Source organism: Mustelus asterias, chromosome 12, assembly GCF_964213995.1.
Source record: "Mustelus asterias chromosome 12, sMusAst1.hap1.1, whole genome shotgun sequence".
NCBI classification, from domain to species: domain Eukaryota; kingdom Metazoa; phylum Chordata; class Chondrichthyes; order Carcharhiniformes; family Triakidae; genus Mustelus; species Mustelus asterias.
In genome coordinates, this window is record NC_135812.1 from 47,641,833 (window position 1) to 47,658,364 (window position 16,532).

The 16,532-nt window shown below is 44.1% G+C and overlaps 1 protein-coding gene across 1 annotated transcript in view; it reads left to right on the forward strand.

Moving 5' to 3' along the window:
* styxl1 (serine/threonine/tyrosine interacting-like 1) overlaps positions 1–16,532 on the forward strand; it is a 37,323-nt gene that overhangs the window by 6,951 nt on the left and 13,840 nt on the right. Inside the window, exons 2-4 of the mRNA XM_078225165.1 lie at positions 3,407–3,468; positions 6,243–6,342; positions 12,574–12,707. Of these exons, the coding sequence (XP_078081291.1) occupies positions 3,407–3,468; positions 6,243–6,342; positions 12,574–12,707 (296 nt within the window). The remainder of the gene's footprint in view (positions 1–3,406; positions 3,469–6,242; positions 6,343–12,573; positions 12,708–16,532) is intronic.

Below are 16,532 nucleotides of genomic sequence, written 5' to 3' on the forward strand. Positions count from 1 at the left end.
CCACAGACTCCCCCAATTAACTTTTGAAAGTTCCTGCTTGATACCATCAAAATTGGCCTTGCCCCAATTTAGAATATTAACTTTTAGGACAGACCTATCATTTTCCATAGCTATCTTAAAACTAATAGAATTATGGTCACTGGTCCCAAAGTGATCCCTCATTAACACTTCTGTCACCTGCCCTTCTTTATTTCCCAAGAGGAGGTCAAGTTTTGCCTCCTCTCTAGTCGGGCCATCCACATACTGAATGAGAAATTCCCCCTGAATACACTCAACAAATTTCTCTCCATCCAACCCTCTAATACTATGACAGTCCCAGTCAATGTTGGGAAAATTAAAATCTCTGACTATTATCATCTATTTTTCTTGGAGCTATCTTAATCTCCTTACATATTTGCTCCTCAATTTCCCGCTGACTATTTGGGGGCCTATAGTACAACCCTATCAAAGTGATTTCCCCCTTCTTATTTCTCAGTTCTACCCATATAGACTCAGTGGCCGAACCCTGGGATATATCCCCTCTCAGTACGGCCGTGATGCTTTCCCTAATCAAAAGTGCAAGTCCTCCTCCTCTCTTACCTCCTGTTCTATCTTTCCTATAGCATCTGTATCCTGGAACATTAAGCTGCCAGTCCTGTCCCTCCCTTAGCCATGTTTCAGTAATTGCTATAATATCCCAGTCCCATGTACCCATCAATGCCCTGAGTTCATCTTCCTTGCCCATCAGGCCTCTTGCATTGAAATAAATGCAGTTTAATCTGGACTTCCCTTGCTCTCTGTCTTGCTTTTGCCTGATCTGCCTGGTACTAGGATTACTGCCACTGCCTTTACTAATTAATGTGCTCTCTTTAACTTCTGTGCTGTCCTCAAACTTCTCTTCTGTCTCCCTACTGCTTTGGATCCCACTCCCCTGCCAAACTAGTTTAAACCCTCCTGAGTGGCTCTAGCAAATCTCCCCGCCAGGATGCTAGTCCCCCTCCAGTTCAAATGTAACCCATTCCTCTTGAACAGATCAGCCCTTCCCCAGAAAAGATCCCAATGATCCAAAAATCTAAATCCCTGCTCCCTGCACCAGCTCTCGAGCTAGGCATTCATCTACCTAATCCTCCTATTCCTACTCTCACTAGCACGTGGCCCCGGTAGTAGTCCTGAAATTACTACCTTCGAGGTCCTGCATATTAGCCTTCTGCCTAACTCTCTATATTCACATTTCAGGTCCTCATCCCTTTTCCTACCTATGTCGTTGGTACCAATATGTACAACGACCTCTGGCTGCTCACCCTCCCCCTTAAGAATGTCCTGCAATCGCTCAGAGACATCCTTGACCCTGGCACCAGGGAGGCAATACACCATCTTGGAGTCTCGATTGTACTCTGAGCTGCACTAATTCCAATGCATCGAAAGCTCCTCCCCCTACATCCTATCTGCCACCAGCTCTCTCATCAACTTTGCCTTTGCCAACTTTCATTAGCTTTCAGACTGCAACATTTTTTCTAAATCACTATCTTCGTTTATAAATTCCCATCCCATGGCATTACCTCAGCTGAGTTTTGGATTCTCCTTCAAGTCCTGTGTTCTGAACCTCCATGCTTATTGGTCTTTTTTTCCAAACTGTTTGTGCTCAGGGACTGGCTTTGAAGACATTATCAATAAATCAAAACTAGATGCAAACATTTCATTTTTATTACAATAGCATACACTTCATGTAAATGTCAGATTCAAGCCCCACTCCAGGCCCTGACTACATTATCTGGGTTGACACTTGTTTTTTCCATCTAAAAAATTTCAGATTCCCAATTTCATGGTCCCCAAGAGAGGGACAAACAAGATCCAAGCTGACAAGACATTGATTCCCATCTTGGGCTTGATCAGACAAGATCCAAGCTGACAGGATGAGGCGTTGCACCCCATCCTGCGTTTGATCTAAAACGTCATCTTAGCCAAAAAGCCAAGATGGCTTTGAAAAATTGCATCAGGCGACGTATTGGTTTAACCTCATCAGCTACCCTGACCATTGACTCTACCCTAGTCTGGCAACCACTATCACAGGCGTCAGCACACCCGAAGTGCAATGGGCTAGCCTCGTCCCCTGCCTGATCAGTGACTCTCCCCTGCCAGGTACAGTACTGAGATATTTGGATGTGATGTTAAACTGATGTTAAAGTTAAACTGATGTTAAAGCGGATGTTAAACATCCGCTTGTAGACGTGGAGTACGTCTCCAAGTCACACTTTTCTATGACACACTTTTAACTGACCTTGAAAATTAGAACAGGAGATATGCTGGCATCTACATATAATAAAGGCGATGTATTTACTTTTGCAATATGAGGGCATAGTGGTGACATTTAACGTCCAAAGCATTGGTAAAAATTCAAGAATAAGATGTGATGAAAACAAGTTGACTTTTCCTGAATTGTAAACCAGTAGCCTTGATGGTACGCTGTGTGTTTTGAGGTGTGACACTGTTATAAAAGCAATCTGTAATCTGAATCACAACAAGCAATCCCAAAGAAAAACGGCAAGCAAAATGAGAACCCTAGGCTTAGTGCCCACCTCCAAATACTTCTTCCATAAAAAGAATCTGCACAAATGTTAAAACGGTTGTGCTTTGGCAATAAAAAACACTCGGCTGAGGAAGGAGCAGTGCTCCAAAAGCTCGTGATTCCAAATAAACCTGTTGGACTTTAACCTGGTGTTGTGAGACTTCTTACTGTGCTTACCCCAGTCCCTCTCCACATCATTAAAAAAACATGCAGATAGCAACAAATATAACTTAGAGAAAGTTGTATTCATAAACCATGAACAATGCTGCAGGAGATTTACATTATAAATTTCTAAAACTCAGATTTTTTAGGAACAAATAAAGCATTTCATAATAATAAACTAAAAGCAAAATGCTGCAGATGATGGAATCAATCAAAAACAGAAAATGCTCCAAAAACCAGCAGGTCTGGCAGCTTCAGTGGAGAGAGGAAATAGAGTTAACGTTTCAAGTCCATATGACTCTTCTTCATCTCATGTCTTCTTTAAGGTGGCCCGGTGGCACAGTGGTTAGCACTGCAGACTCACAGCGCCAGGGACCCAGGTTCGATTCTGGCCTTGGGTTTGCACATTCTCCTTGTGTCTGCGTGGGTTTCCTCCAAGTGCTCCTGTTTCCTTCCACAGTCCAAAGATGTGCCAGTTAGGTGGATTAGTCATGGTAAATTGCTCCTTAGTGTCAAGGCAACGTGTAGGGTAAATACATGGTGTTACGTGAATATGGCCTGGGTGGGATTGTTGTCAGTGCAGGCTTGATGGGCCAAATGGCCTCTTTCTGCACTGTAGGGATTCAGAATGAACTTGCAAATCTTTTGTCATTGTAATATAAATACATACTCAACATAGCTTTTTAAAATTTGTTACAGATGTACGAACCAAATCTGAATATGATGAAAGTCATGTGATAACAGCCAAGAGAGCAAGAAGGGTAACATTTTTCTTTTTGGTTATAGAAGAAGAAATAATTTATATAACACATCCATCTTATGATATCTCAAATTCACAAACAATGTTGTTCTCGATTTTGTGGTAGGCAGAATGTCTATTTGGACTGACGGCAGCATCCTATTATTGGAAAATACCACTCACGCAGCTACTGCATAGTAGCAGTGTGAAACAGTTTGCTTAACCTGTTTTCAAATTTTATTTTGTAAAGCAAGTTGAGATATTTCAATGGATTATGTTTGAAATTTAGTGGACAAACAAGGCAATCAACTGGCCCATAGCAAGGTCCAACAAACAACGAAGCAGTTACTGTGGCCGGAATTTTCTGACTCCACCGTGGTGGAACCTGCCACGGGGCATTTGGCAGCCCAGTCAAAAGGCCATTGGCTTTGGCGGGACCGGACGACCTGGCAGCGGAGGGGTGTGAAGGGAGTGCTGGAAAATTCCGTCCTAAGATTGATGGTATTAATTGAGAGAGGAGATTTTTCCAGGAAACCAGAAGAACTCCCAAGGTCTCCTCTGTCCACCCCAACATGCAGATAGGCCTAAGTTTAAATTTTCATCCAAATATCTCAGTACAAATTGGAAGCGCCAACCTAGAAAATGTGCTTTGGACCTGCAGTGGGGACTGATTCGGTGACCTTCTGATGCAGAAGGAAGTGTGCCACCTACTGAACCTAGCTGAAATCTGGTGAAAGCCAAGTATTTATGGGTGGCACGGTGGTTAGCACTGCTGCCTCACAGTGCCAGGGACCCGGGTTCAATTCTGACCTTCGGCGACTGCCTGTATGGAGTTTGGAGTTTGCATATTCTCCCTGTGTCTGCGTGGGTTTCCTCCGCATGCTCTGGTTTCCTCCCACAGTCCAAAGATGTGGCTAGGTTGATTGGCCATGCTAAATTGCCCCTTAGTGTCAGGGGGACTAGCAGGGTAAATACATGGGGTTACAGGGATAGGGTCTGGGTGGGATTGTTGCCGGTGCAGGCTCAATGGACCGAATGGCCTCCTTCTGCACTGTAGGGATTCAATGAGTCTATTCAGAAAGGTGTGTCTGAAAATCATCAAGGTCCACAATATGTCATGCACAAATACAATACAAATGTCCACAGGTCAGCACAGACACACAGGGATTCGAGGTTACCTCAATAGATAGACAAAAACTTCAGGCCTATCAAACATGCACACTCAGCGGGCCTGGAAGAAGGCACAAAATACGCTTCCAGCTGCGGTCAGCCCCAGAACACAATTTCGCGCTGGCTTGTCAATTAACAAGCAGTCAGCGTGAAACACGAGTTGGGAAAGGCTCAGCCCTGCTGAGGTGATGTGAAGAGCGTGGGCGCTGACAACAGGGAGGGTGTAGGATGGTAATTCTAATGGGTTCCATCAGGGGGCAGCCATTATGAAGCTGTCTCAAGGAGCTACAGATATGTAAAAAATAAATTGCGATGGCAAAAGGGCTGCAAACACTGTCTAGGCAGCGCATTCAAACACAAACCTCAGTCCCCAGACAAACTCTTAAATTTCATTTCAGCCCTGACACTTCATCCTGCTCTGGTTTGAGGTTGGAGATAAAACGTAAAGGCTGCCCGGCCAATCAGCCCTCCCGCCAACTGTAAAAGCAGGTGGGCCATGTAAAATGGCGTTCAGTTGGCCTCTTAATAGACTAAATTGCCTGCTTAATCATCGGCGGGTGTGCTTCCAACATGCATGTGCCTGCCAACCAAAATATTGCGTGAGTATGTGATGACATCGGGACATGCTTCCAGGTCGGGTGCATTCCTGCACAAGCAATGTAAAATCCTTGTTATAAACGAGGAAAAGCTTCTGCCCCGGCTGGAAAGTATAAAAGTGCGGATTATAATTTCTGGATAAGAGTACGGTCATTTCAGACTAGATTGAGGAAAACGTTCTTCATGCAGAGGGTTGTGATTCTCTGGAGTTCCTACCCCAGAAGGCTGGGAATGATAAGTCATTGACTATATTCAAGATCAAGACTGGTAGGTTTTTAGACACTATGAGAAGCAAGGAGCATGGGGATAGTGTGGGAAGATGAAGTTGAGGCTGAAGATCAGCTATGATCTATTGAATGATGAAACCATCTCACTGGGCTTTATGATCTACTCCTGCCCTATTTCTTAAGTTCTATTTTAAGTGGCAGAATTCAAAGATGTAGGTCGGAATGTTAAGGTTGTTCACGCTGGTGGGATTTTCCCTTCCTGCTTCAATGAACAGAGATTTGTCTGGTACCAAATTCTCCAACCTCACTGCAGCAGGAGCGTGGTATGAACGGCAAATAAGATTGCGCCCATAGCATTCCATATAACTAAATGAAGATCAAAGTAAGAAATTATAAATTAAGAAAATGTACTAGTGGAGTTTGCTTTCTCATTAAGTAAGTCCAACCTTTGAGGATTGTGTAGTCTCATGGTAAAATATAATTAAGGATCTGCTTTGTAAGAAGCCTTTTTTGTTACCAAACCCTCCCATTCCCAGCATGTCAGAATATTAAAATATGCCCCGTGATGTCTGATAGAAAATGTTTAAATTTTTTTTTTAAAGTCCCTTTATTAATGCCTAGTTCCAGTCTGAAACAGCCAGATATTGTTAGCTTTATACCTGGACTGTGCTCAAGGCCTTTTGCCTCAGCTGAAATATTAGGCCCTCAGAATGGTGCAGTGTGATGTTACTAGTGTTCCCTACATTTCCCATATGGATTTATATTTTATACAAATAATTTAGTCATTATTATTGCTTTACAGGATGAGGATGACAATTATTTGCTACCACACGATATAGAGCTTGAATGTGTAAAGTATTGTGTGGTATATGATGGGAACACAAAATCATCCGATGAAACAGGTAATATACAATCAACACGTAATTATAATGGTTTGGATACATCTAAAAAGTTATAGTATTATTGGTGGTGATGGCCCTTGTCACAACTTCAAAGATGACTTATCATAGCTTCAAATTATAAAGGGTTTATTATCAACAATATTTATATATGTACACACAAGGGACTGATAGAACTGAATACACGTCTACTCTCTTCTCCTCCCTGGCTCCAACTGAGGTTCCTCTCCGACCCAGGACACACGCCCTTGCACCTAATTGTCTCGACTTCCTACACTGCCTGTCTATAAGGCCCGGCCTGATCACGTGGCCCTCACGGATCACCTCCTTAAAGAGGCCACGCTACCACACTCCTTCCCCCCTAACTCCTGAGTTCACCTATGAATGAAACAAAAGGGACATCATTAAACATAGGCATTAATGGCACAACAAGACATCAGGGACACCCCAGGGAAAACCCATTGCACATTCAGTCGGTCAGGAGACTTCCGGACTCTGGAGTAATGTCTCATTCGGTACTGTGATCTTTGGTGAGTGATGAATCTGGGCGGATAGTTGCAAACGGCAAACTCATCAATCTGGGGTCAAGATCCTCCTCAGTAGCTACCATCTCTTCAGCTACGGAAACCACTGGTTGCTCCGGTTCCACATCTATAACAGGAATCGCTGTATCAGTAACTGATAACATGGGTCTACCACAGGAGACGCCTGTTGATCCGCTCTATCAAATCCAACTCTTTCTGAAATGATCTACATATTTTTTTTCACATCACAGATCTTGCACTTCTACAACATAGGAGATAGGTCCCATTTTTTCCATAGTTTTCCCAGTCACCCATGTTGGTCCTGCTGCAAAATTCCTGGCCAGAACTAAATTATCAACTTGGAAAACTCTATCCTTTTTTTTGACATGATTTTCTTTCTGGGAGGCTTCTCTAGCATCCACCCTCTCTGCCAAATCTGGAAATACCAAATCCAAGCTTGTCTGTAAGCAGCATCCCATTAGTAATTCAGCTGGCGTGTCATGACCCTTGTGATCGCATTGTGTGGTATTGTATGACAACAAGAAACTTGCTAAACGTAAAGGCACTGGCCTATTAACCTGTTTTTTCATAAATGATTTAAACGTTTGTACAGCTCGTTCTGCTAAACCATTGGAAGCTGGGTGGTAAGGTGCTGGCGGAACATGGCAAATACCATTTGACTTAAAATTTCCAAAACTCCTCCGCTGTAAATGCTGTGCCATTGTCTGATAATAAGACCTATGGGACGCCATGGATGGCAAAAATCTGCCTCAATTTGTCAGTGGTGCCTGTGGCTGTTGTAGACTTCACCAATTAGACATCTAACCATTTAGAATGTGCATCAACCAGAATGAGGAACATGCATCCTGCGAAGTCTATGTGCAGTCTTGATCACGGCCAACCTGGCCACTCCCAAGTATACATATTTGCCGGTGGTGGCAATGCCTGTTGGGCTTCACAACTCGGGCACTGGCTGACCATTCTTTCGCTTTCTTTATCGATGCCCAGCCACCAAATATAACTTCAGGCAAGTGCTTTCATCCTGTTTTCTTCGGGGTGTGTATCCTGCAATTTCTGTAATAAAAGCCGTCACCACTGGAGTGGCATTATAACACAAACCCCTACAATAACACACCGTCCTCACATGTATCTACATCCTATGCTGCTGGTCAGGTTTAAGTTGCTCTGACTTATCATATTGTTATCCTTGTAACTCCATCCTCTTAACTTTTGATAACACTGGGTCCCTTTTGGTCCAAGTTTTTATATGGGTAGCGGAGACTGGTAAAGTCTCTATCATGTGCAGCACCAACACTATTTCTTGTGGCATCAGTGGTGAAGGTACTGTCTGTGGCAGTGGTAAGCAGCTGAGTGCACCTACATTCGATATTTGCATCCCTGATCGATGCTGGAATAAGTAGCTGTACACACCTAACCACAAAGCCCATCTCTGTACCCTTGCAGAGGCAATTAGTGGCACTGGCTTATCCTCATAGAATAAACCAACTGTGGTTTGTGAAGTGATACAATAATAAGATATCTACCATATATATATTGATGAAACATCTTCACCACATAAATTACCACCAGCCTTTCTTTCTCTATTTGAGAATACTTTTTTTCTGTGTCTGATAATGTTCTTGACCCAAAGGCAATTGGCCTTTTCTACTCCATCAGGCATCCTGTGGGCCAAAACTGCTCCCACTCCATGTGGTGATGCATCACCGGTAACTACCAATGGTTTAAGAACATAAGAACATAAGAAATAGGAGCAGGAGTAGGCCATCTAGCCCCTCGAGCCTGCCCCGCCATTCAATAAGATCATGGCTGATCTGACGTGGATCAGTACCACTTACCCGCCTGATCCCCATAACCCTTAATTCCCTTACCGCTCAGGAATCCATCCATCCGCGCTTTAAACATATTCAGCGAGGTAGCCTCCACCCACCTCAGTGGGCAGAGAATTCCAGAGATTCACCACCCTCTGGGAGAAGAAGTTCCTCCTCAACTCTGTCTTAAACCGACCCCCCTTTATTTTGAGGCTGTGTCCTCTAGTTTTAACTTCCTTACTAAGTGGAAAGAATCTCTCCGCCTCCACCCTATCCAGCCCCCGCATTATCTTATAAGTCTCCATAAGATCCCCCCTCATCCTTCTAAACTCCAACGAGTACAAACCCAATCTCCTCAGCCTCTCCTCATAATCCAAACCCCTCATCTCCGGTATCAACCTGGTGAACCTTCTCTGCACTCCCTCCAATGCCAATATATCCTTCCTCATATAAGGGAACCAATACTGCACACAGTATTCCAGCTGCAGCCTCACCAATGCCCTGTACAGGTGCATCAAGACATCCCTGCTTTTATATTCTATCCCCCTCGCAATATAGGCCAACATCCCATTTGCCTTCTTGATCACCTGTTGTACCTGCAGACTGGGCTTTTGCGTCTCATGCACAAGGACCCCCAGGTCCCTTTGCACGGTAGCATGTTTTAATTTGTTTCCATTGAGATAGTAATCCCATTTGTTATTATTTCCTCCAAAGTGTATAACCTCGCATTTATCAACGTTATACTCCATTTGCCATATCCTCGCCCACTCACTCAGCCTGTCCAAATCTCTCTGCAGATCTTCTCCGTCCTCCACACGATTCACTTTTCCACTTATCTTTGTGTCGTCTGCAAACTTCGTTACCCTACACTCTGTCCCCTCCTCCAGATCATCTATATAAATGGTAAATAGTTGCGGCCCGAGTACCGATCCCTGCGGCACGCCACTAGTTACCTTCCTCCAACCGGAAAAACACCCATTTATTCCGACTCTTTGCTTCCTGTCGGATAGCCAGTCCCCAATCCACTTTAACACACTACCCCCAACTCTGTATGCCCTAATCTTCTTCAGCAGCCTTTTATGGGGCACCTTATCAAACGCCTTTTGGAAATCCAAAAACACCGCATCCACCGGTTCTCCTCCATCAACCGCCCTCGTCACATCTTCATAAAAATCCAACATGTTCGTCAAGCACGACTTTCCCCTCATGAATCCATGCTGCGTCTGATTGATCGAACCATTTCTATCCAGATGCCCTGCTATCTCCTCTTTAATAATGGATTCCAGCATTTTCCCTACTACAGACGTTAAGCTGACCGGCCTATAGTTACCCGCCTTTTGTCTCCTTCCTTTTTTAAACAGCGGCGTAACATTAGCCGTTTTCCAATCAACCGGCACTACCCCAGAATGCAACGAGTTTTGATAAATAATCACTAACGCATCCACTATTACCTCTGACATTTCTTTCAATACCCTGGGATGCATTCCATCCGGACCCGGGGACTTGTCCACCTTCAGTCCCATTAGTCTACCCAGCACTGCCTCTCTGGTAACATTAATCGTATTAAGTATTTCTCCTGCTGCCAACCCTCTATCGTTAATATTTGGCAAACTATTTGTGTCCTCCACCGTGAAGACCGACACAAAAAACTTATTTAAAGACTCAGCCATATCCTCATTTCCCACTATTAACTCCCCCCTCTCGTCCTCCAAGGGTCCAACATTCACTCTAGCCACTCTATTCCTTTTTATATATTTATAAAAACTTTTACTATCATTTTTTATATTAATTGCTAGCCTAGCTTCATAGTCTATCCTTCCTTTCTTTATCGCTTTCTTAGTCTCTCTTTGTTGTTTCTTAAATTTTTCCCAATCACTTGTTTCTCCACTATTTTTGGCCACTCTGTACGCAGCTGTTTTTATTTTAATACTCTCCTTTATTTCCTTCGTTATCCACGGCTGGTTCTCCCTTTTCTTACAATCCTTGTTTTTTGCTGGAATATATTTTTGCTGAGAACTGAAAAGGATCTCCTTAAAAATCCTCCACTGTTCCTCAGCTATCCTACCTGCCAGCCTGCTCTCCCAGTCTACCTTAGCCAATTCATCCCTCATCCTATCATATTTCCCTCTGTTCAAACAGAGGACACTGGTTTGAGACCAAACTTTCTCCTCTTCCATCTGAAATTGCCGGATCAATTTGGTTGGATCAAAGTGTACAAACAGTGCTGACGACTGTAAGGCCTGCTTTACTTTGGTAAATGCTTCAATCTGGGCTTTTCCCCATTTCCAACGCTGATGCTTCCTCAAAAGCTGGTGAAACGGGGCTAAAATTGTAAGAATTTGCCATAATAATTCACCATTCCTAGGAATGATTTTAACTTCATTTTTAGGCTGTGGCACTTCCTTAATGGCTTCTTTTTTATCCTCCAAACGAAGCAGGCCTTTAGTGTTTACCTTGAAACCTAGGTATGTAACTTCATCCACCTGGAAAATGCATTCCTCTCATTTCAAACAGATGCTCGCTTCTTTAAATATTCTCACAACTTCCTCTAAGTTTAACCTGTGTTCCTCCAGTGAGGCTGCTGCAATCAGGACGTCATCTCGATAAACCACTATGTTAGGAATGCCCTGTAATAAACTTTCCATTGTATGCTGGAAAATGGCACTGGCTGTAAAGAGAAAAAGATTGACGAAACAAATGTAGGCCCTTTACAGTCAGAAACAGGAGAATTCATAATAGGGAATAAAGAAATGGCTGAGGAAATAAATTCATACTTTGCTTCAGTCTTCACAAAGGAAGACATGAATAATGTACCAGAAGTTCTGAGAGAAACAAGTTTGAGCGAGGAGCTGAAGGAAATCAGCATTAGTAGAGAAATGGTTTTGGAGAAATTGATGGGATTGAAAGTGGATAAATCTTCAGGGTCTGATAATCTTCATCCCAGAGTATGTAAGGGAGTGGCCGTGGAAATAGTAGATCCATTGGTGGTTATTTTCCAAAATTCTTTGGACTCTGGACTGGTTCCTACAGATTGGAAGGTAGCTAATGTAAGTCCGTTATTCAAAAGGGAGGGAGAGAGAACAGTGAGTCTAACGTCAGTACTGGGGAAGTTGCCAGAGTCCATTATCAAGGACTTCATAATTCAGCAGTTGGAAGACAGTGGTGTAATCAGACAAAGTCAGCATGGATTTACAAAAGGGAAATCATGCCTGATGAATCTATTGGAATCCTTTGAGGATGTAACTAGTAGAGTTGACCGAGAACCAGTGGATGTGGTTTATTTAGACTTTCAGGGGAAGTTAGAAATTTTCTTTCTCTGTGGGGGCCAAGGACGCATGCCCCGATAATATGAGGGAGAGGTAATCCCTCCCGTGGTGGTATAAGGCTGTGGGGCAGCCTTTGCCACCGTGGGACCACTCTTTGGGCATTGGAGTTTTTGGCTCGGATGCATCCCCCTGCCCAGGGAGGCCACCTCCTCAAAATAGCACCTTAAGTGGTCCTTAATTATTTAAATATTTTGTCTGGCTCAGGTCAAGGGCAGCTACTGTGGTTCCACTACTGTCACTGATAAAATGGCCAGGCTGCAGGTCTGCATTGGGGAGCTACTCAGCCACAGCTCCCTGGCATTTGCCACCCTCCCCGTCATCTAGCTTCGTACCTGGGATCGGGTAAAATTCCTCCCTTAAGTTCTGGGGTACCATAACGCAACTAGAATACACAAACCAGTACTTCTATCCCGAGCCAGAGGTACAGGACTCAGATTCTGGGATTGGTGGCTCGGTTGTACGAACGAAGACCAATTTGTTTAAATTGAAATTTCACAGTAAATGTATTCTTGGGTTAAAAATTCATGTCACTAATTTAAACAGTATCAAATTTAGGTCCAGCTATTGAATATGCAAAGCTTCTGGAAGTCGTGAGCCGGCAACCTATCAGGATCCTGAATGGTGGCTACGAATTCTTCTCTGCGTGCTATCCATTCTACAGGACGCAGGTGATATTTTACATGCTGCAGGTAGGTTTGGTAATCTTGAGCCATCCTACATTATGTTGACATTGTTGAGTCTGTGTCAGGAAGATGAGTTGCATAGGTCAATTCACACTTTTCCTCTGTAAATCTGTATCTGTGATATGGTTTTAATGGTGGTATCCTATTACAGGTCAGGAAATGTCAGTCACAATCAGAGAGCTCATTTACATCTCTTAATAAGGTATTAAAACAAGAATCGATGCATCTCTGAAAATCTGCCTGCACTTGCCCTGCTGCTGCACAAGATTCTCACGCCATTTGTCATTTTAAAGATGTTCTTACAAAGGAGAAGGATGAAGCAGCCACTGTAGTTAAGAAGGAGGAGTGTGAAATAATGGATGGCATAAACTGTGTGAGAAGGAGAATATTTAGGTGTTTAACATCATGGACTAGGCGTGGATGAAATGTATCCCGGACTGCTAAGGGAAGAAAGGAAAGAAATAGTAGAGACCCTGACCATCATTTTCCAATCCTCTCTGGCTACAGCATTGATGCTGTGGAGATTCCGGCGTTGGACTGGGGTAAGCACAGTAAGAAGTTTAACAACACCAGGTTAAAGTCCAACAGGTTTATTTGGTAGCAAATGCCACTAGCTTTCGGAGCGCTGCCCCTTCGTCAGGTTCTCCAAGCGTTCTCCAAGGCGGCCTTCACGACACATGACAGCGCAGAGTCGCCGAGCAGAAACCAATAGCCAAGTTGGCTATTGGTTTCTGCTCGGCGACTCTGCGCTGTCATGTGTCATGAAGGCTGCCTTGGAGAACACTTGGAGAACCTGACGAAGAGGCAGCGCTCCGAAAGCTAGTGGCATTTGCTACCAAATAAACCTGTTGGACTTTAACCTGGTGTTGTTAAACTTCTTACAGGCATTGATGCTAGGGGAGACAGTGGCATGGTGATATTGTCACTAGACTAGTAATCCAGGGTTCTGGGGACCTGGGTTTGAATCCCAGCAGAATAGATGGTGAAACCTGAATTCAAATCTGCAATGACGACCATATAAAAACCCAACTGGTTCACTAATGTCCTTTAGGTAAGGAAATCTGTCTTGACTCCACATCATGATGTGGAGATGCCGGCGTTGGACTGCCAAATAAACCTGTTGGACTTTAACCTGGTGTTGTTAAACTTCTTACTGTGTTGACTCCACATCCACAGCAATGGGATTGATTCTTAAATGCCCTCAATACAGATGGGTAATAAATGCTGGCCCAGCCAATGACGCCCACATGCCATGAATGAAAAAAACTGGAATGTTTTATAAGGGAATAGCCATTTATCAAATTAGACAGCAAAAGACATTCTGATGATTCACAACTGATTTATTATGTAACTATCATTCAGTACAAATACTAGTTTCCACTCTTCTCTCCCACAGGGGAAAAACTCAGCTCTTAATTACAAGCTTCAATGAGCATCACCTGCTCTCAATTCACTCTGAAGTATCACCTAGCTCACTCTTAAAAGGACATTGTCATAGGGGACTGTTAACATTGTACTATTGTTTAAAAAGAGAGGAAGCAATAGCCTGAGTGATTACAAACCAATCAGCTTGACGTTGGTGGTAGGCAGATTATTGGAAAAAAATTTGTGAGCATGTGGGGGCGATCTTACCAGAATCATAGAATCATAGAAAAATTTGGCAAAGTGTCAGTTCTGGTGAGAAAACGGGTGTGAAACTCTCCAGCTTCACTGATCTGTTTTCTCTCCAGATCTCAACATCTAAAATAAGAGTGGGAGTAGTTTGCACCGTCATTCTGGCAGGACGGGGACTTTTAGAACCGGAAACCAGCTTCACAGAGATTGGAGTGTAGGATAAATCCCCCTTCCCCCATCCACCACAGGGGTATCTGGGGCCTTCGCCATCATCCTTGGCGTCCCCAGGGTCTGGAACCCTATTTGAAAGGGTGGTAGAGGCATAATCTCTCATCATGGTTATAAAACAGCTGGATAATTGTTTGAGGTGCTGTAAGTGTGGAGAGAAAACCAGAATTAACATTTCAGCTAGATGGCCTTTCATCAAAACTAGCAAAGGTTAGAGATGTAACAAGTTTAAAGCAAGTACAGAGGTAGAGAAAGGAGGGTGGGGAGGAAAAGTACAAAGGAGAGATTTAATCAAAAAAGAAAGTGTGGTGCAGACAAAAAGGGTCGTGAAGAAACAAAAGATGTGTCTAGAGGCAGAGGTGCACTTTTACTTTTTGGGGCCCCGCGCTCTCCCTCTTTGCAGGACCCCCATGACATCACACCCTACCCCCCTAATGACGTGGCGGCCCGCCCACCAGTGAGGGCCTCGTTCTCACCTGCCCAGCCCTGGCCTGAGGGTCGAGTCGCACCTGCAGCTGTTCCCTGGACGACCGAAACTCGCAACTGTGCTGGTGGCTGCTGGCTGCCTGGCTGCTGCTGCTAGCTATCTGGCCTGGCCTGGTCTCTGCTCTGGCCCAAACCGATCCTGTTGCCCAGTCCTCCTCGCCCTTATCCCTGGCCTCTGATTGAGTCGCACCGCTTCTCCCCGAAAATTACATTGGCTCCTACTTGGCACCTCCCGACTGGTCAGTGCTCACCTCTCGCTTGGGTAGCCAATCCTTGAGCCTCGACTATGACATGTGCTCTTGGCTGGCTGACTGCTGCTGGCTTTATCTGGCCTGCCCTGGTCTCTGCTCTCGCCCTTAGTCAGCAACCTCACCCTTACCGGTCCAGTTGCTGCCTAGCCCTACTCTGCCCTCTGGTTGAGTCGCCCCACACTCCGCAAAAACTACACAAATTCAAAGCTACCAGGCTCTGACTGGTGCTTCCACAGCCACCTCTCAGTCTAGAGCCCCCCATTGGCCAGGGCCCTGAATTGCAGTGCAGTGTTTCTCTGTGAGTCTGCCTCTGTGGAGGGGCGTGAGAATTCATCGTTACCAATAGCTACCATTCAAAACCAGTCAAACAATCAAAAATAAAAATACAATCCGAGATTATGATCTAAAATTGTTGAACTCTGTATTGACGCCAGAAGGCTAGAACATGTTTAATTAAAGTATGAAGCACTGTTCCTTCAGCTTTATTTAAACACCGTTAGATGGGATACACCCTCTGTGTACATTTGTTGCAGCCAGATTTTTATAGAGTCATGGAAACTCAGTGGGTGGAGGGTGATGAAGCATGAGGAGTGAGGGCGAGACCAATGGGGGCTAGAAGGCCTAGAATGTAACCAAGCAATTGGGACAAAGTCCCAGGGAAATGTAACAGATGTTTAAACCAGCTCGCTATAGGACTCGGCTGTCCTCGTGGCCACCTCCAATCTGCTTCTAGGGGTGGAGGACCCAACACTATCCTGAAATCGTACTCCAGGAGTGAAGTGCCCACTATTCAGGGGCCTTCCTACTGAGGTGGGGCAGTGAACTGAGAGATTTCCTGACCTGCGCTACTCACTTTGGAGGTGAAAATCCAAGGCCTTAAACGTTGAATTAGGACTTGACACTTCAGTGCAACATTGAGTGAATGCTGCCTTGCCAAATATGCTGCTTTTCAGATGCTGTGTCCAGCCAAGGCACAACATGAGTGTTCAGTGGATGTTAAAAATCCCAGAACACTTTCCCGTCAGAGTAGAGAAGTTTTCTACATTTATCCCATAACCTACAGCTAAAACAATAATTTATCTGATATCCATTCGTGGGATCTAACTGTGTAAATTGGTTGTTGGATTTGTTTGTTACAAAAATGACTTCACGTAGAAAAGTAATTCACTTTCTGTAAAGTGCTTTCGGATTTTCTACCGATTCACAAAAGTCAAGATATAAAATCAATTTATAGGGAGCTGAGAAATAATGA